The following is an 18,390-nucleotide window of genomic DNA, read 5'->3' as shown; positions in this document are numbered from 1 at the left end:
CTCACCTGGGACATAAGAAGGCATTTGGACACCAGGCCCTAATATCAGTCTGCATTTCAGGATGGACTAGGATGATAGACAGTATTTATGCTGGGGGAGAGATAGGTAACATACCAGAGAATCTAGGCTGTCCCTCCACTGTACAGTCTACAACTCCTGACACATCAACTGCCCTCCCCCTAGAGGAGGAGGCAACTGAGTGGGCCAAAAGAGGGGTACCACGGTTATGAGACCCTCTAAAGTAACGACCTGGAGTAGATTAGGGTGGTGATGCTGCATCATGTTGGGATCCATGGCTTGGCTTGAGGGGGACTATCAGTAGGAAGAAACCCAAACTCTAGTGGCCCCACATTAGTCATGATTCTATTAGTCTTGCTGTGGTCTCAGGAACACCAATGTCTATCCCTTCCACTTCTGAATCATTGAAGTGCCGATATTCTTCTCCTTGAAGGAGTTAGGAACCCCATGAATTCCAGATCACATCTGGGATGAGAAAGGAAACCTGCCCTTGGCAATTATTTGGTAAGGATCCCATTTGGCCCCAGGCAAGCCAAAAGTGCTGGCATAAAATAGGCACTCAGTAAATAATTAGTGATTGATTGAATTATTTCTACCCGGGGTTGCCAACGTATTTGCCTGGTATTTGATCACAGAAACCGTGATACTTTTATTGATTTGTCATTTAGTATTCTTTTTTTTGGTAGCTATACTTCTGAGAGCTCCCTCCCTTCTCTTCCCTTCCCTTCCCCACTGTCCACTTAGTTCTAAGCTTCTCATATAGGTCCAGACTGAGAAATTTGTCTTTCTACTCTGTGGTCACTTGGACCCCAGGACCCACACTGATTCCTTTATTCATAATAGAAGAATCTTTCTAAACAGTGTACATGTGCTGAGTATGTTTGCACTATCAAATGAGATTCTATCCAACAATGCTATATAAATGTTGCAAACTACAGAGTATTGTGTAAATTTCAGTTATCACATTTACAACCATTGTACATTAGAAATAGAATAATCCATTATAAAGGTTGAATCTATTCACCATATTTATTATACATCTAGCCAGACTAAGGGACTTGCTGTTTCTGAATCAGGCCTTTCTCCTGCCTTCACTATACCTTCTTAACTTATCTCTGCTTTTTAGGATTCCTGATTTCCTTCTGGCCTCACCTCAGGAAGCTATAGCCTTCCTGCCCCCAGCTTTCCAGACCAATATTCCTACTCCCAGTTATTAGTGCTCTTTGCTTATCAGATGATTGTGCATTTACTTATCTAGACAGATATTTTACCTCCTCCCTTCCCTCCCCCACCCCACCCCATCAAGGTTAGCTCTTTGAGGGTAGAAAGTTTTTTTAATCTTTGTATTGCCTTGCACTTAATAAGTGGGTTTTTTTAATATTAAGAAGCATGTTTTAAGTGCCTCTTATGGGCCAGGCACCAAAAGGATGTAATTAATAAAAGTTTTTTGTATTGAATAAACATAAAATCATTTTCTCTATTTTAGAAAACTTGCGGATCTTGTCACTGGGAAGGAATAACATAAAGAACTTAAATGGATTAGTAAGTTACCTTTTCTTTCTCTTTCATCACGTGACTTTAGGGCTCTTTTTGGTATTTGGGATTGCCTCTTTCTTTTAATTCTTTGTCCGTCTCTTTAAAGAAGAAACTTGGAGAGCATTCATTTGCTGTACAATCTGCTTTTCTATCTAGGAACTTGATAATAATAGTAATAGCTCACATTTGTTGGTGTTTAGTCATTAGTCTTATTGGATTCTCCATGACCCCATTTGAGGATTTCTTGGCAAAGATACTGGAATGGTTTGCCATTTTCTTCTCTCTCTCCTTTTACAGATGAGGAAACTGAGGCAAATGGAGTTAAGTGACTTGTGAAGGATCACACAGCTAATAAATGTCTGAGTCAGATTTGAAGTCAGGTCTTCCTGACTCTGGGCCCAGCACTGTGTCTACCACAAATAAGAATAAGAACCATTAGCTATTAGGTATTAACTGAATATGGTAGGTGATAAGCTAACATTTGGAGGAATCAGTTCAGCTCCAATAGAGTTGCAAAGTAGTCGAAGTGAGATAGCCTTATTGCAAAACCAGGTATAGCTCCCAGAAGGGTAATGCCAGGACTGTTTTCTCCTCTCTCCTTAGAATAACAAGAAGCTCAGGGTTTGATATTGTAAAGCCAAGAAATAAAGAAAAGGATTTGCTGCTTGACTTGGTGAACTTCCTGAAGGCTCTTTCAAGAGCCCAACTTTTGCCTCTCAGAAGCCTGGCCCTCCAAAGACAGACCTTGGAGAGCTGGGGCCAGGCTGTCCTACATTTGCGCATTGCTCTTATAAAAGCAGTTACCATCACTGAATAGGAATGAAGATTGCTCTGGGTAATAGCTGACGCCACTGTGTGGCACGGAACAGTTATTTAGCCACAGTTATTTAGCCACAGCTAGAAGGGGAGCCTGAGAGGTCAAGGAGTCCAACCCCTTCATTGTAAAATGATGATGGAAACTGAGGCCCTGAAAAGTTGTGACTTACTCCATATTGTCTGGAGTGGGCACCAGGGTGGGGGAGGGGGACCGGTAGGGACCTGTGATTTCACTGGTGCTAGGGAACTTCTGGCAAGGGAATTCCTCTTACTAATGCAGTTGAGCAACTGTTGTGTAACTTTTAGAGGGAGGTAGGTGGCATGGTGAATAGAGCACTAACCAAGTCCAGATCTTGCCTCAGATTTTTATTGGCTTTCTGACCCTGGACAAGTCACTTAACCTCAACTTCACTTTCTTCATCTGTAAAATGGGGATAATAATGGCATCTACCTCCTAGGGTGGTTGTCAGGACCTAGTGAGACAATAAGTGTAACACACTTTGTATTATTGAAGTACTCTGTAAATGTCAGCTGTTGTTTATAGCCATAGACAGCTGCCTAGGCTGCCAAGAGTGCAAGTGCCCATAGAAACAGGGCTTAAATCCCCATCTTCCTGATCTCCAGCCCTGGTTCTCTCTCCTCTGTATCAGGGTTGTCAGACGCAAATAGAAACAGGGCCACTAACCCATTCAGCAGGCAGGATACTAACTTGGAAAACCATAGCTTCACGTCATCTATGTCCTATTATATCCTTATTTATTTTGTTAAATGTTTCCTAATTGCATTTTAATGTGGTTCAGTCCTTCCGGAGTTATTGTAGGACATGTGTGTATTTGACACCTCTGCTTGAGGGGACTCTGTCTCTCAACCAAGGTCACAGAGGTAATAAATAACAGAAGCAGAAATGAACCCAGGGCTGCCTCTGCCTCCAAATCTAGGGCAGTTTCTACTATACCACATTGTCCCTGGGTTTTATCGCCATTTCTTCTCTTGCTCCTGTAAAATGTTAGTTTTCACTGTTATTAAATGCTTTGAGTCTCAGATAATAAAGAACTAGGATATGATGGAAATTCTTTTTAAAAGTCAGATGGTGGAGCAAAGGTAGGAACTTGCCCAAGTTCTCCCCAGTTTTCTTCCAAACAACTTTAACACCTCAAAACAAGTTCTAGAGGAGCAGAACCAACAAAAGGACAGTTTTCTAGCCCAAGACAACTTAGAAAGCCGGCAAGAAAGTTCTGTCTCTCTGGAGTGAGAGTAGAGTGCAGTCCAGAGCAGGGTTATGTTCCAGCAAGCCAGCAGCAGGCCTTAGGGGCAACTGAATTGGCAGTGGCAGTTTCTGTAGATCTCAGCTCACAGCATTAAGGGAGTGTGGGACAACTCATCACAAGGAGATTACAGGTAACCCTTTGATGGTGCTAGGTGCAGGACACTGTTGCATTGCCCATTCCAGTTCCAGGTCGAAGAGGAGCACCACCACTCTAGTGGGGTCCCTGGTCACATTTCTAGGGTAAAAAAGAGTGCTTGCGGTAACTTGCAGACCAGACCACAGGCTAGGAGAGCAGTGACCACAGCTCTCCTTAGATCATGCCACCTTGGAAGAACTGAAAACTTACAGCTCCCGCCTTTCCCACTCCCCCGAGCCAGCTCTAAAAACAGCAGCATGAAAAATCCGAAGCTTGGGACTGTGTTCCCTGCACCCTGGGAGCAGAGCTGCAACTTTAGCATAAAATTAAAAGTCAGGAAATAGGTTGGAAAAATGAGCAAACAAGAAAAAGAAGAACCTGACCATAGAAAGTTACTGTGATGACAGGGAAGGTCAAAACACAAACTCAGAAGAAGACAACAAAGTCAAAACAGCTACATGCAAAAGTCTCAAAGAAAAATGTGAATTGGTCTAAACTCCACCCCACCCCCCTCAGAATTTCTGGCAGAGCTCAAAAAGGATTTTAAAAATCAAATAAGAGAGGTAGAAGAAAACTTGGGAAAATAAATGAGAGTTATGCAAGAAAATCATGAAATAAGAGTAAACAGCTTGGTAAAGGAGGTACAAAAATACTGAAGAAAATAACACCTTAAAAAACAGAATAAGCTAAATGATAAAAGAGCTACAAAAATTCACTGAAGAGAACTCCTTAAAAAGCAGAATTGGCCACATGGAAAAAAAATATACAAAAATTCACTGAAGAAAAGAACTTCATGAAAAGTAGAATTAGACAAATGGAAAAGGGAGTACAAGAGCTCAATGAAGAAAACAATTCCTTAAAAATTGGAAATGGGCAAATGGAAGCTTATTACTCCATGAGACATCAAGAAACAATAAAACAAAATCAAGGAAATAAAAAATAGAAGAAAATGTGAAATATCTCATTGGAAAAAACAACTGACCAGAAAAATAGATCCAGGAGAAATAGTTTTAAAATTATTGGACTACCTGAAGACCATGAACAAAAGAAGAGCCTAGATGTAGTTCAAGAAATTTTCAAGGAAAACTGCCCCACTATCCTAGAACCAGAGGGCAAAATAAAAATTGAAAGAATCCTCTGATCATCTCCTAATGGAGATCCAAAATGAAAACTACTCCTAGGAATATCATAGCCAAATTCCAGAGCTACCAGATTGTGAAGAAAATATTGCAGACAGCCAGAAAGAAACAGTTCAAGTATTGTGGAGCCACAGTCAGGATAACACAAGATTTAGCAGCTTTACTTATTTAAAGATTCACAAGCTCTTACCTAGAATTTTGAGAGAGAGCTCTCTGTTTTCTGTGATGTCTGATACTAGAAACTAATTTGCTTCACATTTTAGTTGTATTCAAGATTTGAAGATGTATTTTATAGACAAGTTCTGTTTCTGAACTTTGTGGAAACACACCAATCAATTTACCAGTTATGATGAGCATTTACATTATGAATGTATAACCCAAACTTTATTTGTAAAGCCTACAGTATGTTTTTATTACATAACACTTTTTTATACAGTCACTTGTCTTGACTATACAATATTGGAGTCTGAGTTGTCAGTTTGGTCCCTTAAAGTTTCTAGTTACAGACAAATTCATACTGTGATTTTATTTTTAATATGGAAATGCTATCAAACTATGATATACTTATAATTCACTGGTCCTGCATCAGGAGATGGAGTGGGGAAAACTGTATTTAATACAGTTTATATCTGAATAATCTGTATGGTTTATACAGTCTGTGTTGTTCAGAGATGTCTAAAGTTTGATCTTTGTTTTTTTAAAGATTATAAAAGCACTTGCTCCACTGTAAATACATAGCATGTAAAATTTATATAGTATATAAAATACAGCAAAGTCAAAAAAAAAGAATTGGAGGACTTAGAATATAATATTTCAGAGGGCAAAAGAGCTAGAATTACAACCAAGAATCACCTGCCCAGCAAAACTGAGTATAATCCTTCAGGGGGAAAAATGGATATATAATGAAATAGAGGAGTTTCAAGTATTCCTCATGAAAAGACCAGAGCCAAATAGAAAATTTTACTTTCAAATACAAAACTCAACAGAAGCATAAAAAGGTAAGCAGGAAAGAGAAATCATTAAGGGATTCAATAAGGTTAGACTGTTTACATTCCTACATGGGAAGATGATACTGGTAACTACTAAGAACTTTATTATTATTAGGGCAGTTAGAAGGAGTATACATAGAGGGCATGGGTGTGAGTTGACTATATAGGATGATACTGAAAAAAATAAAACTAAGAGGTGAGAAAGAGGGATGATTATGTTGGGATATCTAAAAAATAAAATTAAGGAATGAGAAAGAGGGGTGCACTAGGAGAAGGGGAAAGGGAGAAGTAGAATGGGGCAAATTATCTCCCATAAAAAGGTGAAGAAGAGCTTTTGTAAAAGAGGGGAAGATGGGGGGTTGGGGTGGACAAGGTTTGAACATTTGAATCAGAATCAACTCAAAGAAGGAATAACATACACACTCAGTTGTGTATGAAAATCTATCTTACAAGAAAGTAGGAGGAGACGGGAACAGGTGCTGATGGAAGGGAGGACGGATTAGAGAGGCAGTGATCAGAAGCCAGATATTTTTGAGGAGGCACAGGGTCAAAAGGAGAAGAGATAAGGATAAATGGGGGAAAATAAAATGGAGGGAAATACACAGAAATAATAACTGTGAAAAAATTTTTATAGCAAGCTTCTCTGATAAAGGCCTTATTTCTCAAATACAGAGAGAACAGAGTCAAATTTATAAGAATACAACTCACTCCCCAACTGATAAATGGTCAAAGGATACAAACAGGCAATTTTAAGTAGAAAAAATCAAAGCTATCTATAGTCATATGAAAAAATGCTCTAAATCTCTATTGATTAGAGAAATGCAAATTAAAACAACTCTGAGGTACTACCTCATACCTATCAGATTATCTAATATGACAGAAAAGGAAAATGACAAGTGTTGGAGGAGATGTAGGAAAATTGGGACACTAAAGCATTGTTGATGGAGTTGTGAACTGGTCCAGCTGTTTGGGAGAACAATTTGGAACTGTGCCCAAAGGGCTTTAAAACCATGCATACTCTTTGACCGAGCACTACTACTACCAGGTGTGCATCCCAAAAATATTTTAAAAAAATAAGAGGAAAAGGACCTACATGTACAAAAATTTTATAGCAGCTCTTTTTGTGGTGGCAAAGAATTGGAAATCCAGGGGATGCCCATCAATTGAGGAATGGTTGAACAAGTTGTATTATATGAATGTAATGGAATACTATTGTGCTATACAAAATGATGAGCAGCATGCTTTCAGAAAAATCTGGAAAGATTTACATGAATTGATGCAAAGTGAAATGAGCAGAAACATAACAGTGTACACAGTAACAGCAAGATTGTACAATGATCAACTGTGAATGACTTAGCTATTCTCAGCAATAAATAGATCCACAGAATTCCTAAGGAGTACCCCGGCTATTGATCTCCAAAGAAAGAACTGATAGTGTCTAGATGCAGATCAAAGTATACTTTTTTAAAACCTTATTTTTCTGCCCTACCATTTTCCAATTTTCCCAGCAGTTTTTGTGAAATAGTGAATTCTTAGCCCAGAAGCTGGATTCTTTGGGTTTATCAAAGAGTAGATTGCTATAGTCCTTGACCACTGCATCTTGTGTACCTACCCTATTACACTGATCCACCACTCTGTTTCTTAGCCAGTACCAGGTAGTTTTGATGACTGCTGCTTTGTAGTACAGTTTAATGCCTTTTAGCAAGATGTAGTTCCCTTCCTTATCTCTTTTAATTAGATCTATCTTTACTTTTGCTTTGTCTGAGATTAGGATTGCTACCCCTGCTTTTTTTTTTATTTTAGCTGAAGCAGACAGACCAATATCTTACACCACATACCAAAATAAAGTCAAAATGGGTTCATGATTTAGGAATAAAGGCTGATACTATAAGCAATTTGGGAGAGCAAGGAATAGTCTACCTATCAGATTTATGGAAAAGCAAAGAATTCATGACACAACAAGAGATAGAGAGCATTACCAAATGCAAAATAGATCATTTTGTTTATGTTAAATTGAAATGTTTTGCATAAACAAAGCCAATGCAACAAAGATTAGGAGGGAAGCAGAAAATTGGGAGAAAATCTTTACAACTAGTGTCTCTGATAAAGGCCTCTTTAAAATATACAGGGAACTGAGCCAAGTTTATAGGAATACAAGTCATTTCCCAATTGAGAAATGGTCAAAGGATATGAACAGGCAGTTTTCAGAGGAAGAGATTAAAGATATCTATAGGCATATGAAAAAATGTTCGAAATCACTATTGATTAGAGAAATGCAAATCAAAACAACTCTTAGATACCACATCTCTCCTGTCAGATTGGCTAAAATGACAAAACAGGAAAATGATAAATGCTGGAGAAGATGTGGGAAAATTGGAACATTGTTACATTGCTGGTGGAGTTGTGAACTGATCCAACCATTCTGGAAAGCAATCTGAAACTATGCCCAAAAGGCCATAAAAACATTCATACCCTTTGATCCAGCAATACCACTTCTAGGGTTGTATCCCAAAGAGATCACACAAGTGGGAAAAGGACCCATATGTACAAAAATATTTATAGCAGCTCTTTTTGTAGTAGCAAACAATTGGAAATCAAGGGGATGCCCATCAATTGGGGAATGGCTGAACAAGTTGTGGTATATAAAGGCAATGGAATACTGCTGTGCTATAAGAAATGGGGATGATACAGACTTCATAATAACCTGGAAAAACCTGCATGATATAATGCTGAGCAAGGGGAGCAGAACCAGGAGAACCTTATACGCAACCACAGATATATGGATTCTGTGATGACTAACCCTAATAGACTTTGCTCTTCTCAGCAATACAAGGTTCAAAGACAACTCCAAAGGACTCATGATGGAAAGAGCTATCTACATCCAGGGAAAGAACTGTGGAATCCGAATGCAGATTGAGGCACATTTTATGCTCACCTTTCCCCCCCCTTTTTTTTTCTCTTTTGTTTTTGTCTTTGTTTTTTTTTTGTTTGTTTTGTTTCTTCTTTCTCATGATTCATTCCATTGGTCATAATTCTTCTTTACAATTTGACTGTTGTGTAAATAAGTTCAATGCAGAGTTATATGTAGAAGATATATCAGATTCCATGCTGTCTTGGTGGGGGGGGGGAGGGAAGAAAATCTGGAACTCAAAGTTATGTGGAACTGAGTGTTGTAAACTAAAAATAAAAAATCTTAATTATTAAAAAAAAATAAAAATTTAAAAAAACCTTTATTTTTCTTGGATTTTTTTTTGTGTATGTTTTCTTTCACAAAATGACTAATATGGAAATGTTTTGCATGACTGCACATGTATAACCTACATCAAATTGCTTTCATTTTCAACAAAGGAAGAGAGAATTTGGAACTCAAATTTTTTTAAAAAAATTTTAAATTATCTTCATGTGTAATTGGAAAAAAATTAAAATTTTTTAAAAATTCTATTATTAGCAAGTTGCATTAGATTTTTTAATCAGATAGGCTAAGGAGAATAATTCTCAACTCACAGAAATGTGATATATTAAGTAGGTTGGAAGATTTTTTAAAGTTTTGAATCTTTTTCAGTGTAAGTATGGTGATTTACTAATGAGGTGAACTTTCCTTAATTTATATTCTAATTTAGACCTTTGATACTTCAGGTGAGTTATACTGAACTGAAGTTTACCTTTAGTACTGTCCATGAATAAACAGTGCAAACCTTATTTAAAACAAACTAATATAATTGATGATTTTCAAATCTCCCAAGTACATTATAAAGGCTGTTCTCTACAAAGGCCTGCTCTGATGCCCCATCATGGTGTAGAGGTACCTGGTCTTCTCAGAAGCCATGTCAGCAGAGGGTATGCAGCAGTGCCCCCTGTAATTGCCTCCTGCCTGATATACTACATATGGGAGAAGGAAATACTTACGGATGTGGAATATTTAAATCCATGTTGTCATTTGTTTCAGGAAGCAGTTGGGGACACATTAGAGGAGCTGTGGATATCTTATAATTTCATTGAGAAGCTAAAAGGGATCCATGTTATGAAGCGACTGAAGATCCTCTATATGTCTAATAACCTAGTAAAAGACTGGGGTAAGCCAAGTTTTTCATTCTGCCTTCTTGCTTACAGAAGTTAACCCAGTAGGAAGACAAAAGATGTGTAAAAGAGAAATTACTTTCTAAACAGTAGGCTTACTCTTTGACAGAAAGAGCAGCTGAGTTGCCAGCAGTTTGCCATTTTTAGCTATTGTCCTTACTACGACCGTAGGGCTCAAAATCTCTTTACTAATCATGAACAAAAGTCATCCGATTTACCTAAAGGCCATAGGGAAACTAATTTAAATGTAACTCTTCTTTTGAGTCTCCCTTCTCTAAACTTATGTCATACTTTGTACCTTTTTGGGGCCACTCATCTCATGCCATCTTTTACTATAAAGTTATCTCTATACAATCTCTTTTAGAATGTAAGCTTCTTCAAGGGCACCTGAGCTCTATATCCTCCACGACACCTAGTGCAGTGCCATGCAGGGCCAATATTTATTGTGGGGTGCAAGGTCTTGCTGACCCTGGTCTTCAACCATATTCTGTCCACACTTTCTTTTTTCCCTTGACAAATGTGGCATACATCACAGAGAGTTTCAAACCTGAAATGTGAGGCAACTTGAAAAACAACTAAAATGATCTTATCCCTTCTTTTTGACTGACGGAAGTTTTTCTTCTATTTATTTACCTTTAATGGCCTAGAAGAGTCATTTTATGTGGCACACCTTTTTGAACTGCCTTTTAAACGTCAACCTGTTGCTGAAGTAAACAGAAGAGCCACAAAATTAATGGTTGCTAGTGTCTTCTGTGATATTGAGGATCAGCCTATAATTAAGCCCCAGCAATTGTACTGTTAATACAGCATTTAATTTTGAGTTATATCTTTGTAATTGTAGGGGAATTTGTAAAGCTGGCTGAATTAGGATGCCTAGAAGAGCTGGTGTTTGTGGGTAATCCCCTGGAAGAAAAATGTTCTGCTGAGGGCATCTGGATTGATGAAGCAACTAGACGAGTGCCCCGGCTGAAGAAGCTAGATGGTAGGTTGTTTGGGGTAGCAGCTTGGTGACGTTTTCTGGACATAAGTGCTGATTTAGTGATGTAATATGTCCCCATGAACCTCAAAGGCTGGTTTAGTTTCTTTACCATTTAGATTGCTCAGGTTTGAACCAGGATAAACTGAGGAAGTTTGGTCTGCCCATGGTTTCCTCAGACTATACCTGTTCTATCCCTAGTCTGAAAGATTTGAGGAAATCAGATCTTTGTAAGAAGTGGGTCTGTTTTTCATGAGATTACAGTTTTACTCAGGATTTCCAGGGCAGTGTTTTCCCTAATTTTTCAAAGTTGGAAGCAGATAACCATGACACATGAGCAACAAAAAAAGAGTGTAAGGCAGCATGTGGTGTTTTATATTCAATACTGCCACAGGAAATGAGCAGAGACATAGAACGAGCTGGTTGGAGAAGAGAAGAAACTTGAGAGACCACCAAGAAGTCTTACAAAATGGGTGGTGGTAATGGGACAGGTACAGGATTCCACAGTGAGATGAGATTCCACTTGTGCAGAGTAGCGAAGTCAAAAAGCACAGGAACGTGAAAGTCATTAGACTGACAGATTCATATGACATGTGAAAGTCACAGATTGACAGCTGCAAAGGATCCTAGAGTCATCTCGTCCAACTCCTTCCTTTTACAGATGAAAAAACTAGGGCCCCAAGATGTTAAGTTACTTATCCAAAGAAAGGGCAGACCTAGCATTTGAACATTGCTCTTTCATTCCCAGTCCAGCACTCTTCACTGTACCATTCTGCCTTTACATTTAGTAGACCGCGTAGATGCTCATTTGATTGAATTAGAGGGTTTCAGAAAGTGTGCAGCTCATGGTTAGCCTAGAAAGTTTGATTGATATTGCTAGATTATAGATGACCTCGAATGTAAGAGGAAGGAGTTTAAACGGTTTCTTGCAGTCAGTAGGGACTTTTTGCCAAGCATTTTTTCTTCAGTATCCATGAGCCCATTTGAAACATTTAGGCATAACTTGGCAAGTTGTGGACACTTCGGAGCATCTCACAGTTTTTAGGTCAAGAGGAAGCTTCTGTCACTTAGAATATTAAGAATATGTTAAGAATCTTCAGATGTAATTCTCTCTTTCATTTTTAGGAATCCCAGTGATTAAAGAAGAAGATGAAGAAGAAAGCTAATGCCACATTTCCACTTTGTTTTAACTTATGATATTTAACTAAGAACAATAGATAATGCATTGTATAATTGTCTGTTTAAAAAAGTATATTGAGGGCAAATTATTTTTAAAATATTTTACAAATTCCTTGTCATCATTTTCCCTTACCCCATCTAAAGAGTGAGTTAACAAAACAGTGATGACAGCAACTTTCCTTACAAGGACACAGGCCTCCTATTTTGTAACTAAAGAAATTGCAGATAGCAATATCCACTCTTTAGTCACAACTGCATATCCCATGCTAAAAAAATATTTATAAAATAGGGTTTTTTTTTCCTAGTTAGAATAGAAGCATATTTTTCGTGTCCCTTCAACCTAAGTATTTTAATTATTTATAATAACAAAGGAATGTTTTAGTTCTTTGTTCAATTCGTTTAAATACAACTTGTATTTTTTTTAATATGCGTTGCTTCAAGAAAAAAGTTTTAGAGCCACATATTTGGATCTTTACCATCTTCCTTCCTGTCTAGCTACCTTCTTGTTTTTCATACTCACACACATGCCATCTATTTGGTTCAAAAAAATAACATATGGCATGAATTGATCTTCTGTCACCAGCAAGACCTAGAGCCAGTGCATGACAAGTTCAGTTGGAACAACTGTGCGTAAGAGAGAAAGAGTCAAACCCAAGGTGTGGCATATTCCATATTATGGTTTGTAGGGATTTTTAAAAAAGGAGTGCATGTTAACTGGGATTTAGGTCATCTTTACTTGTGGCCACTGAGTCAGATTATGGCCTAGCAATTATCTTGATCTTCTCTATAATCACTGAGGCCAATCAGTCATGTTATGTTCAGTATCTTTTGTGAAGATGACTGTAATGATCACTCTTTGTGCCGTCATCTGGTTACTTTGCACAGGTAAATCTGGCCTTATGCACATGGTGAAAATCGTAAAGAAGCAACTAGATATTTTAGGTCTGCCTAGCCCAAACTGATTGCTAGGCAGCATTACTCCATATTCATGTAGGTTTTTATCAGTTGTACCTAATTATTAGGGACAGTGATTGTGGTAAATATAAAGAATAGAGACCTTGTCAAGAATTGAATCTAGCAACTTCCTGATAAATGAAATTTTCTATTTCTAGGTTCACTTTTGTTTGAGAAGCGCCAGTTCAGATAGCTGATAGGATGGGTCATGTAAGTGTATATAGGAGGTAAAGAAAAGAAAGTGAGTATTTTGATATGGGTGTACAGGCAAATGGCAACACTTTTTAAAGTAATTTCATGCAGCATTGCAATATACTTAAACTCTGAAATCACGAAATAACAAGAAGGCACAGAATTTTAGAATACTATGTAACAAGAAAGTCTACGTTCTTTCCCTTCCTGGGAAGCATAAGGTGGTATAGCAGGTGCCTGAGTGGAGTTTTGCAGAGAGAAATGGCCAATTCCCTCATATAGAGCCAGAAGGAAGCCAGGAACCCTCTGCCACATTGTTCTAGATATGCCTAAAGTGAGGTGCCACCAATAAAGGAGAAAAAAAAGTTAATAACTTAAAGAAGTAGCTCCTGGCTTCAGAGGCATTGAGTTCTTACCAAGACAGGAAGCATTTGATTTCCTTGAGTATACAGACTTACTAGAAAGGTGTTACTGCTTTGACAATCAGTTTCTAGTGATGAAAGAAGAAAAATTGGCACACCGTTTTAAACATTTTAGCCATTCTCTTAGAAGAAATTCTATATAGTTAACTTAGGAAACCCTGCCCAATCTTAAGAGTCCAAAGCCTATGAATATTCAAGGGGATCATAATTCAAAGAACCTTCATTGTACTTTTGTTGTGGTTGGTAATTCATTCTGTTGTCCTGGTTGAACCAAAAATTTTTAGGTTGGGTGGGTATTCTTTGTTCTCTTCCCCTAAAAGTCACTGTCAGAGTGAAACAAGTGACTTACAACAATGTTGGCCAGTTGAGTTTGCTTGTCACATGGCTTAGGGATTGTTTTTGGTGCCTGTTTTTCCTATTCTTGGTTTTGACCTTTTTAAATCTGAAGGGACTTTTTCTTTCTTCTTGTAAGCTTGGAATCACATGTGATGTTCAGAGAAATAGAAGGCGGTGATTACTGGTGACTTCACCCAATATTCACATTCATGTCAACTCATCATGTTTATTGAGTGCCTACTGTGGTGCCTAGCACAGTTCTTTTTATGAGACTGAGTCTATAGTCTTAGCCATTAGGGAAGGAAATATGGGGACCCAGAAGTAGTTCAGGATCTTTCTTCATCTATTTCGAAGGACCCTAAATTTAACTGACGCTTTATGCCTTAAGCATATTGCTTCTAGGAAAGATGTTCGGCCTAGTTTGAATGTGTTGTCTCTGTGCTCATAGATTATTCATATATATATATACACATAAATATTACATATAATATATGTTTTATACATATATGTTTCAAGTGAATCCTATTTCCTGAATCTATTTTTCCCTCTAACGGTAAATTTGTATAATTGGTCAGATCTTTTAATTGTTCAGAAAAGCTTCTATTTTAGTCATCCAAAGAATTCAACTCTTCTGTGGTATCCAATATCGACATAGTTGTAATTCTATACACTTTTACACAACTCTAGTTATCTGCTGCCAGTCTTCATGTGATGTTTAAAAAGGTGATGTGTGTATGAAGGATGGCCAGAAAAGGCATACAAATGTTACCCTATTTTACCTCTCTTAAAAATCTTTTGGTAGTTTTATTTTCTCTCTCAGCTTTTCCTAGAAGTGTCTCACCTAGCATTTTTTACCATTTTTAGTTTAAGCCAACTCTCCCAAGAGATCACTGATTTTCGCTCTCTCCTTTTAATTATCAGTGGTGCCCTTTCTTGGATAGGAAATGTCCACACTTCTCTCTTTCTTATTTTCTAAAGTCTAACCTTTTAAGTACACTTTTAAAAACTGAGTCCATGTTCTTTAAGGATGATTTATAGTACAGTTTTGCACAAGATTCCGAGTTTTACGCATCCATAATAAAAATTTTACAAATTATTATATAAAACTTGGGATTGTACATATAGTTGGGTAATGTAGGCATTCATATAAATCTTTCCTTAGTAACTCACTTTTTAAAAAATGCTTTACAGTTTACAAAGGGTATTCCTTACAACAAACCTCTGAGATAATTCAGATTTAGTTTGGTAGTGATCTGAAGATATGTTTCATTATGTGAAAATAACTTGGTCTTGGCAATATTCCTAGGTATGATTTAAAAAAAACTTTTTTTAAAATTACTATTTAAGTTGATGTTAATTCACTAAGTTTGAGATTACATGCCAGGAACCGAGATCAGAGAATTAGGCTTCCTCTTTCGGCCTCTGAAGGAGGACTGAAGTTTAAGCAGAGATCATAAAAAGAGCTTAGATGCTATTCTCATATGGAAAAACAGCTTTTGATTTGACAGGGAGCTCATTAGCAGTGTGAAATAGAATAAGGAGAGATGAGAAGTGAGGTTCGAAGGGTATTCAAGTCCCTTTCAAGGATTTGTTCTCAGTATTAATTCCCGTTATGTGTAAATAGATTTTAAGGCTAATTTAGCTCTGGGGTTTACCATAATCATCCACCTGGAAGGACTAAATAGAAAGGGAGAGGTAGGATTGGACTATTCACTGAAAGATGAAATAATATTGTTACTAGTAGAGAAGGCAAACAGCACGGTGGATAAAGTGCTGGGCCTAGAGTCAGGAAGACTCATCTTCCTGAGTTCAAATCTGGCTTCAGACACTCACAAGCTGTGTGACCCTGGGCAAGCCGTTTAACCTTGTTTGCCTCGGTTTCCTCTTTTGTAAAATGAACTGCAGAAGGCAATGGCAAACCATTCCAGTATCTTTGCCAAGAAACCCCAAATGGGATCAGGAAGAGGCAGACACAACTGAAACAGTTTGTAAAGCTGCATTGCTCAATTGCTGTCACAGTCATTCTTTGCTAGAGTTCCTCTTCATTTAACACACACTTTTATCATTTTGGGGTTTTTTTCATTAATCTGTAGAGTACTGAAGTCTAAAACAAAACTTGACTCACTCTGAGTTGGTGCTTGCTTCTGACATATTTCACTTGAGTCCATTCTCTAACCCCAGCCATGGTATTTCACAGGACTTCCTTATAAAGTTGTAACGATAGTTACAATAAAAAATGAAGGGTAATGATTGAAATCTCTTCTAACGTTATATCCACAAAGTCACAATACCATGAACTAGTGACTACAAAAGAAAGAAACTAAATCAAACCGAGGCCTACCTTTACGTGATGAGTCATTTCCCAACACAGTTTACTTGACGGCTGTGAGAAAGTGGTAGCTGGATTCTAGTTCGTTCCTAGGTGGAGGAGGTCAAAGGAAGCCGACCAGATTTTGTTAGAGCAAATTTAAGCAGGGAGAGAAGTTACTATTTTGGGGAAAATTTGCACTTTAACATGATGCACTGGATTCTGATAGGAAGTACTTCCAAAGGATAGATGGCTATTGATCCAGCCTGCACAGTAGTATCTTTGAATTAGACCTCACATAAGCTAGGTCTAGTGAACCTGGCCTAAGTATATATTTATAGTAGCTTCCTGAGAACACCAATCACGGTAAGGATTTCCTTAGTTATTTGGTGCAATCTTCCATTTCCGCTGCATCCATGGTGATGAATCTGTGTGATGTGACACATTAGAGTCCCATGTACAATGCTGAAACCATGCAGAATCCTGAACAGCAGCTTTGTGAGTTATCGTTCCCTCACACATACTATATATGTCTATTTTATTAATCTAGATGTTGGCTAAACAGAGTTGTGGCGAGTAGTGCAGAGGTGGGTGGGAATTCTTTGCTTGTTTGGCAGGCAGGGTGCTTGCCTCTGGGGTGCTATGGCCCAAAGGGATTAATTTCATCAAAAGACTGATGGGTAGAAGCTGAGGGGGATGATCTCAGCAGCTCTTCCCTTGATTCTGTTGGACTAGGAAGGGTCACTCCATAAACCTTTTATAAGTGGCTCTAATTAGGAGGATATTTTAACATCTACTTTGGTTGATAATCTCTTTTATACACAGAAGTTTTGTAGCATGACTTTATGGCTAAACATATTGTCTTTTAAATTATTTAGATCTATTTGGTTTCTAAATGTTATTTTGTGGAACTTGTTTTAAAATAGTAATAAATGGTGTTATTTTATAAAAAAGAATTAAAAGTATATGTATCTTTTTTCATATGACCACAGGATTAAGAAACCCTAGCAATTTCAATCTTATTTATTTACCAGCATTTGACCTTTGGGAAAATTTATTTCGAGACAACATAACTTTTTCACTCATTCCTTTGAATCCATCTTCATTTGATGTAAGAATACAGATTCACTGAAAACCAGAATTAATCAACTATTTTTATCATTTCCTCTTCTGCATGACACTATATTTGTGGGCCTGTGGAATCCAACCCACAAATCAAATGGGTCCATCTGTCATTCATTATCCTTGCTACTGGACATACCTAGTACTAGTCTCATCACCTATTAACCTACTTCAGGTATATCTGCCACTCCTGACTTTGTGTGTGCGTGCACATCTCTTTATTTGTTACGGGATCATGAAGGAGGTTTGGCACATAGTTCATCCCCTAGTGCACCGGCTGACTATGAGCTTCCATGGAGTGAACGGTTCAGGGAAAACTCTTGGATTTGACCTTTCTGCCCTTAGAGGCAACATGGTGTTGTAGAGTACTGTACTTGAAGTCATGGGAGACCAGGAAGGACCTTTGTCACTACTCTCTCACCATTGGCACTTACCCTCTCTAATCCTGAATTTGCTCAACTATAAAATGAGGGGATAGCCTAGATGTTCTCTCAAATCCGTTCCAGCTCCACGATACGACCTGTAACCAAGCCCAGAGAGTGACAATTCCCACCAAAACACAACTTTGCACTATGGATTTTTAAAACCTTATTTAATAAAAGGTTTAGAGATATGGAAAGACATTCAAAAGTAAATAAGTTACATGGGTACATTACAATCACATCAGCAAGATTTTCTTTAGTGTATTAATTTTTTTATAAAAAGCACACAAAAAATAAAATCTTCAGTCTGGTCTATCACAACTGTACAGCAAAAGAGGTAAATAATATATATAATATAATATATATGTACACTATTTTAATATGTAACAGTCTTTAAAAAGGTTGCCACAGGCAGCAAACACACAAAAGGCAGTGTCTGATCATTTTTCAAAATAAAAGTAATATACTTATTTATATGCTATTAAAGCATTTATACAGTAA

At 37.6% G+C, this 18,390-nt stretch overlaps 1 protein-coding gene across 1 annotated transcript in view; it reads left to right on the top strand.

Annotated features, from left to right (window-relative positions):
- DNAL1 (dynein axonemal light chain 1) overlaps nucleotides 1–17,298 on the top strand; it is a 33,863-nt gene extending 16,565 nt beyond the window's left edge. Inside the window, exons 5-8 of the mRNA XM_036735758.1 lie at nucleotides 1,505–1,560; nucleotides 9,848–9,974; nucleotides 10,820–10,960; nucleotides 12,080–17,298. Coding sequence (XP_036591653.1) covers nucleotides 1,505–1,560; nucleotides 9,848–9,974; nucleotides 10,820–10,960; nucleotides 12,080–12,120 — 365 coding nt within the window. The 3' untranslated portion in view covers nucleotides 12,121–17,298. The remainder of the gene's footprint in view (nucleotides 1–1,504; nucleotides 1,561–9,847; nucleotides 9,975–10,819; nucleotides 10,961–12,079) is intronic.
- The last annotated feature ends 1,092 nt before the right edge of the window (nucleotides 17,299–18,390 follow it).

This window comes from Trichosurus vulpecula, chromosome 8 (genome assembly GCF_011100635.1).
Source record: "Trichosurus vulpecula isolate mTriVul1 chromosome 8, mTriVul1.pri, whole genome shotgun sequence".
Taxonomy (NCBI): domain Eukaryota; kingdom Metazoa; phylum Chordata; class Mammalia; order Diprotodontia; family Phalangeridae; genus Trichosurus; species Trichosurus vulpecula.
The sequence above is the reverse complement of the archived record's forward strand: the minus strand, read 5'-3'. Positions and strand labels throughout refer to the sequence as shown.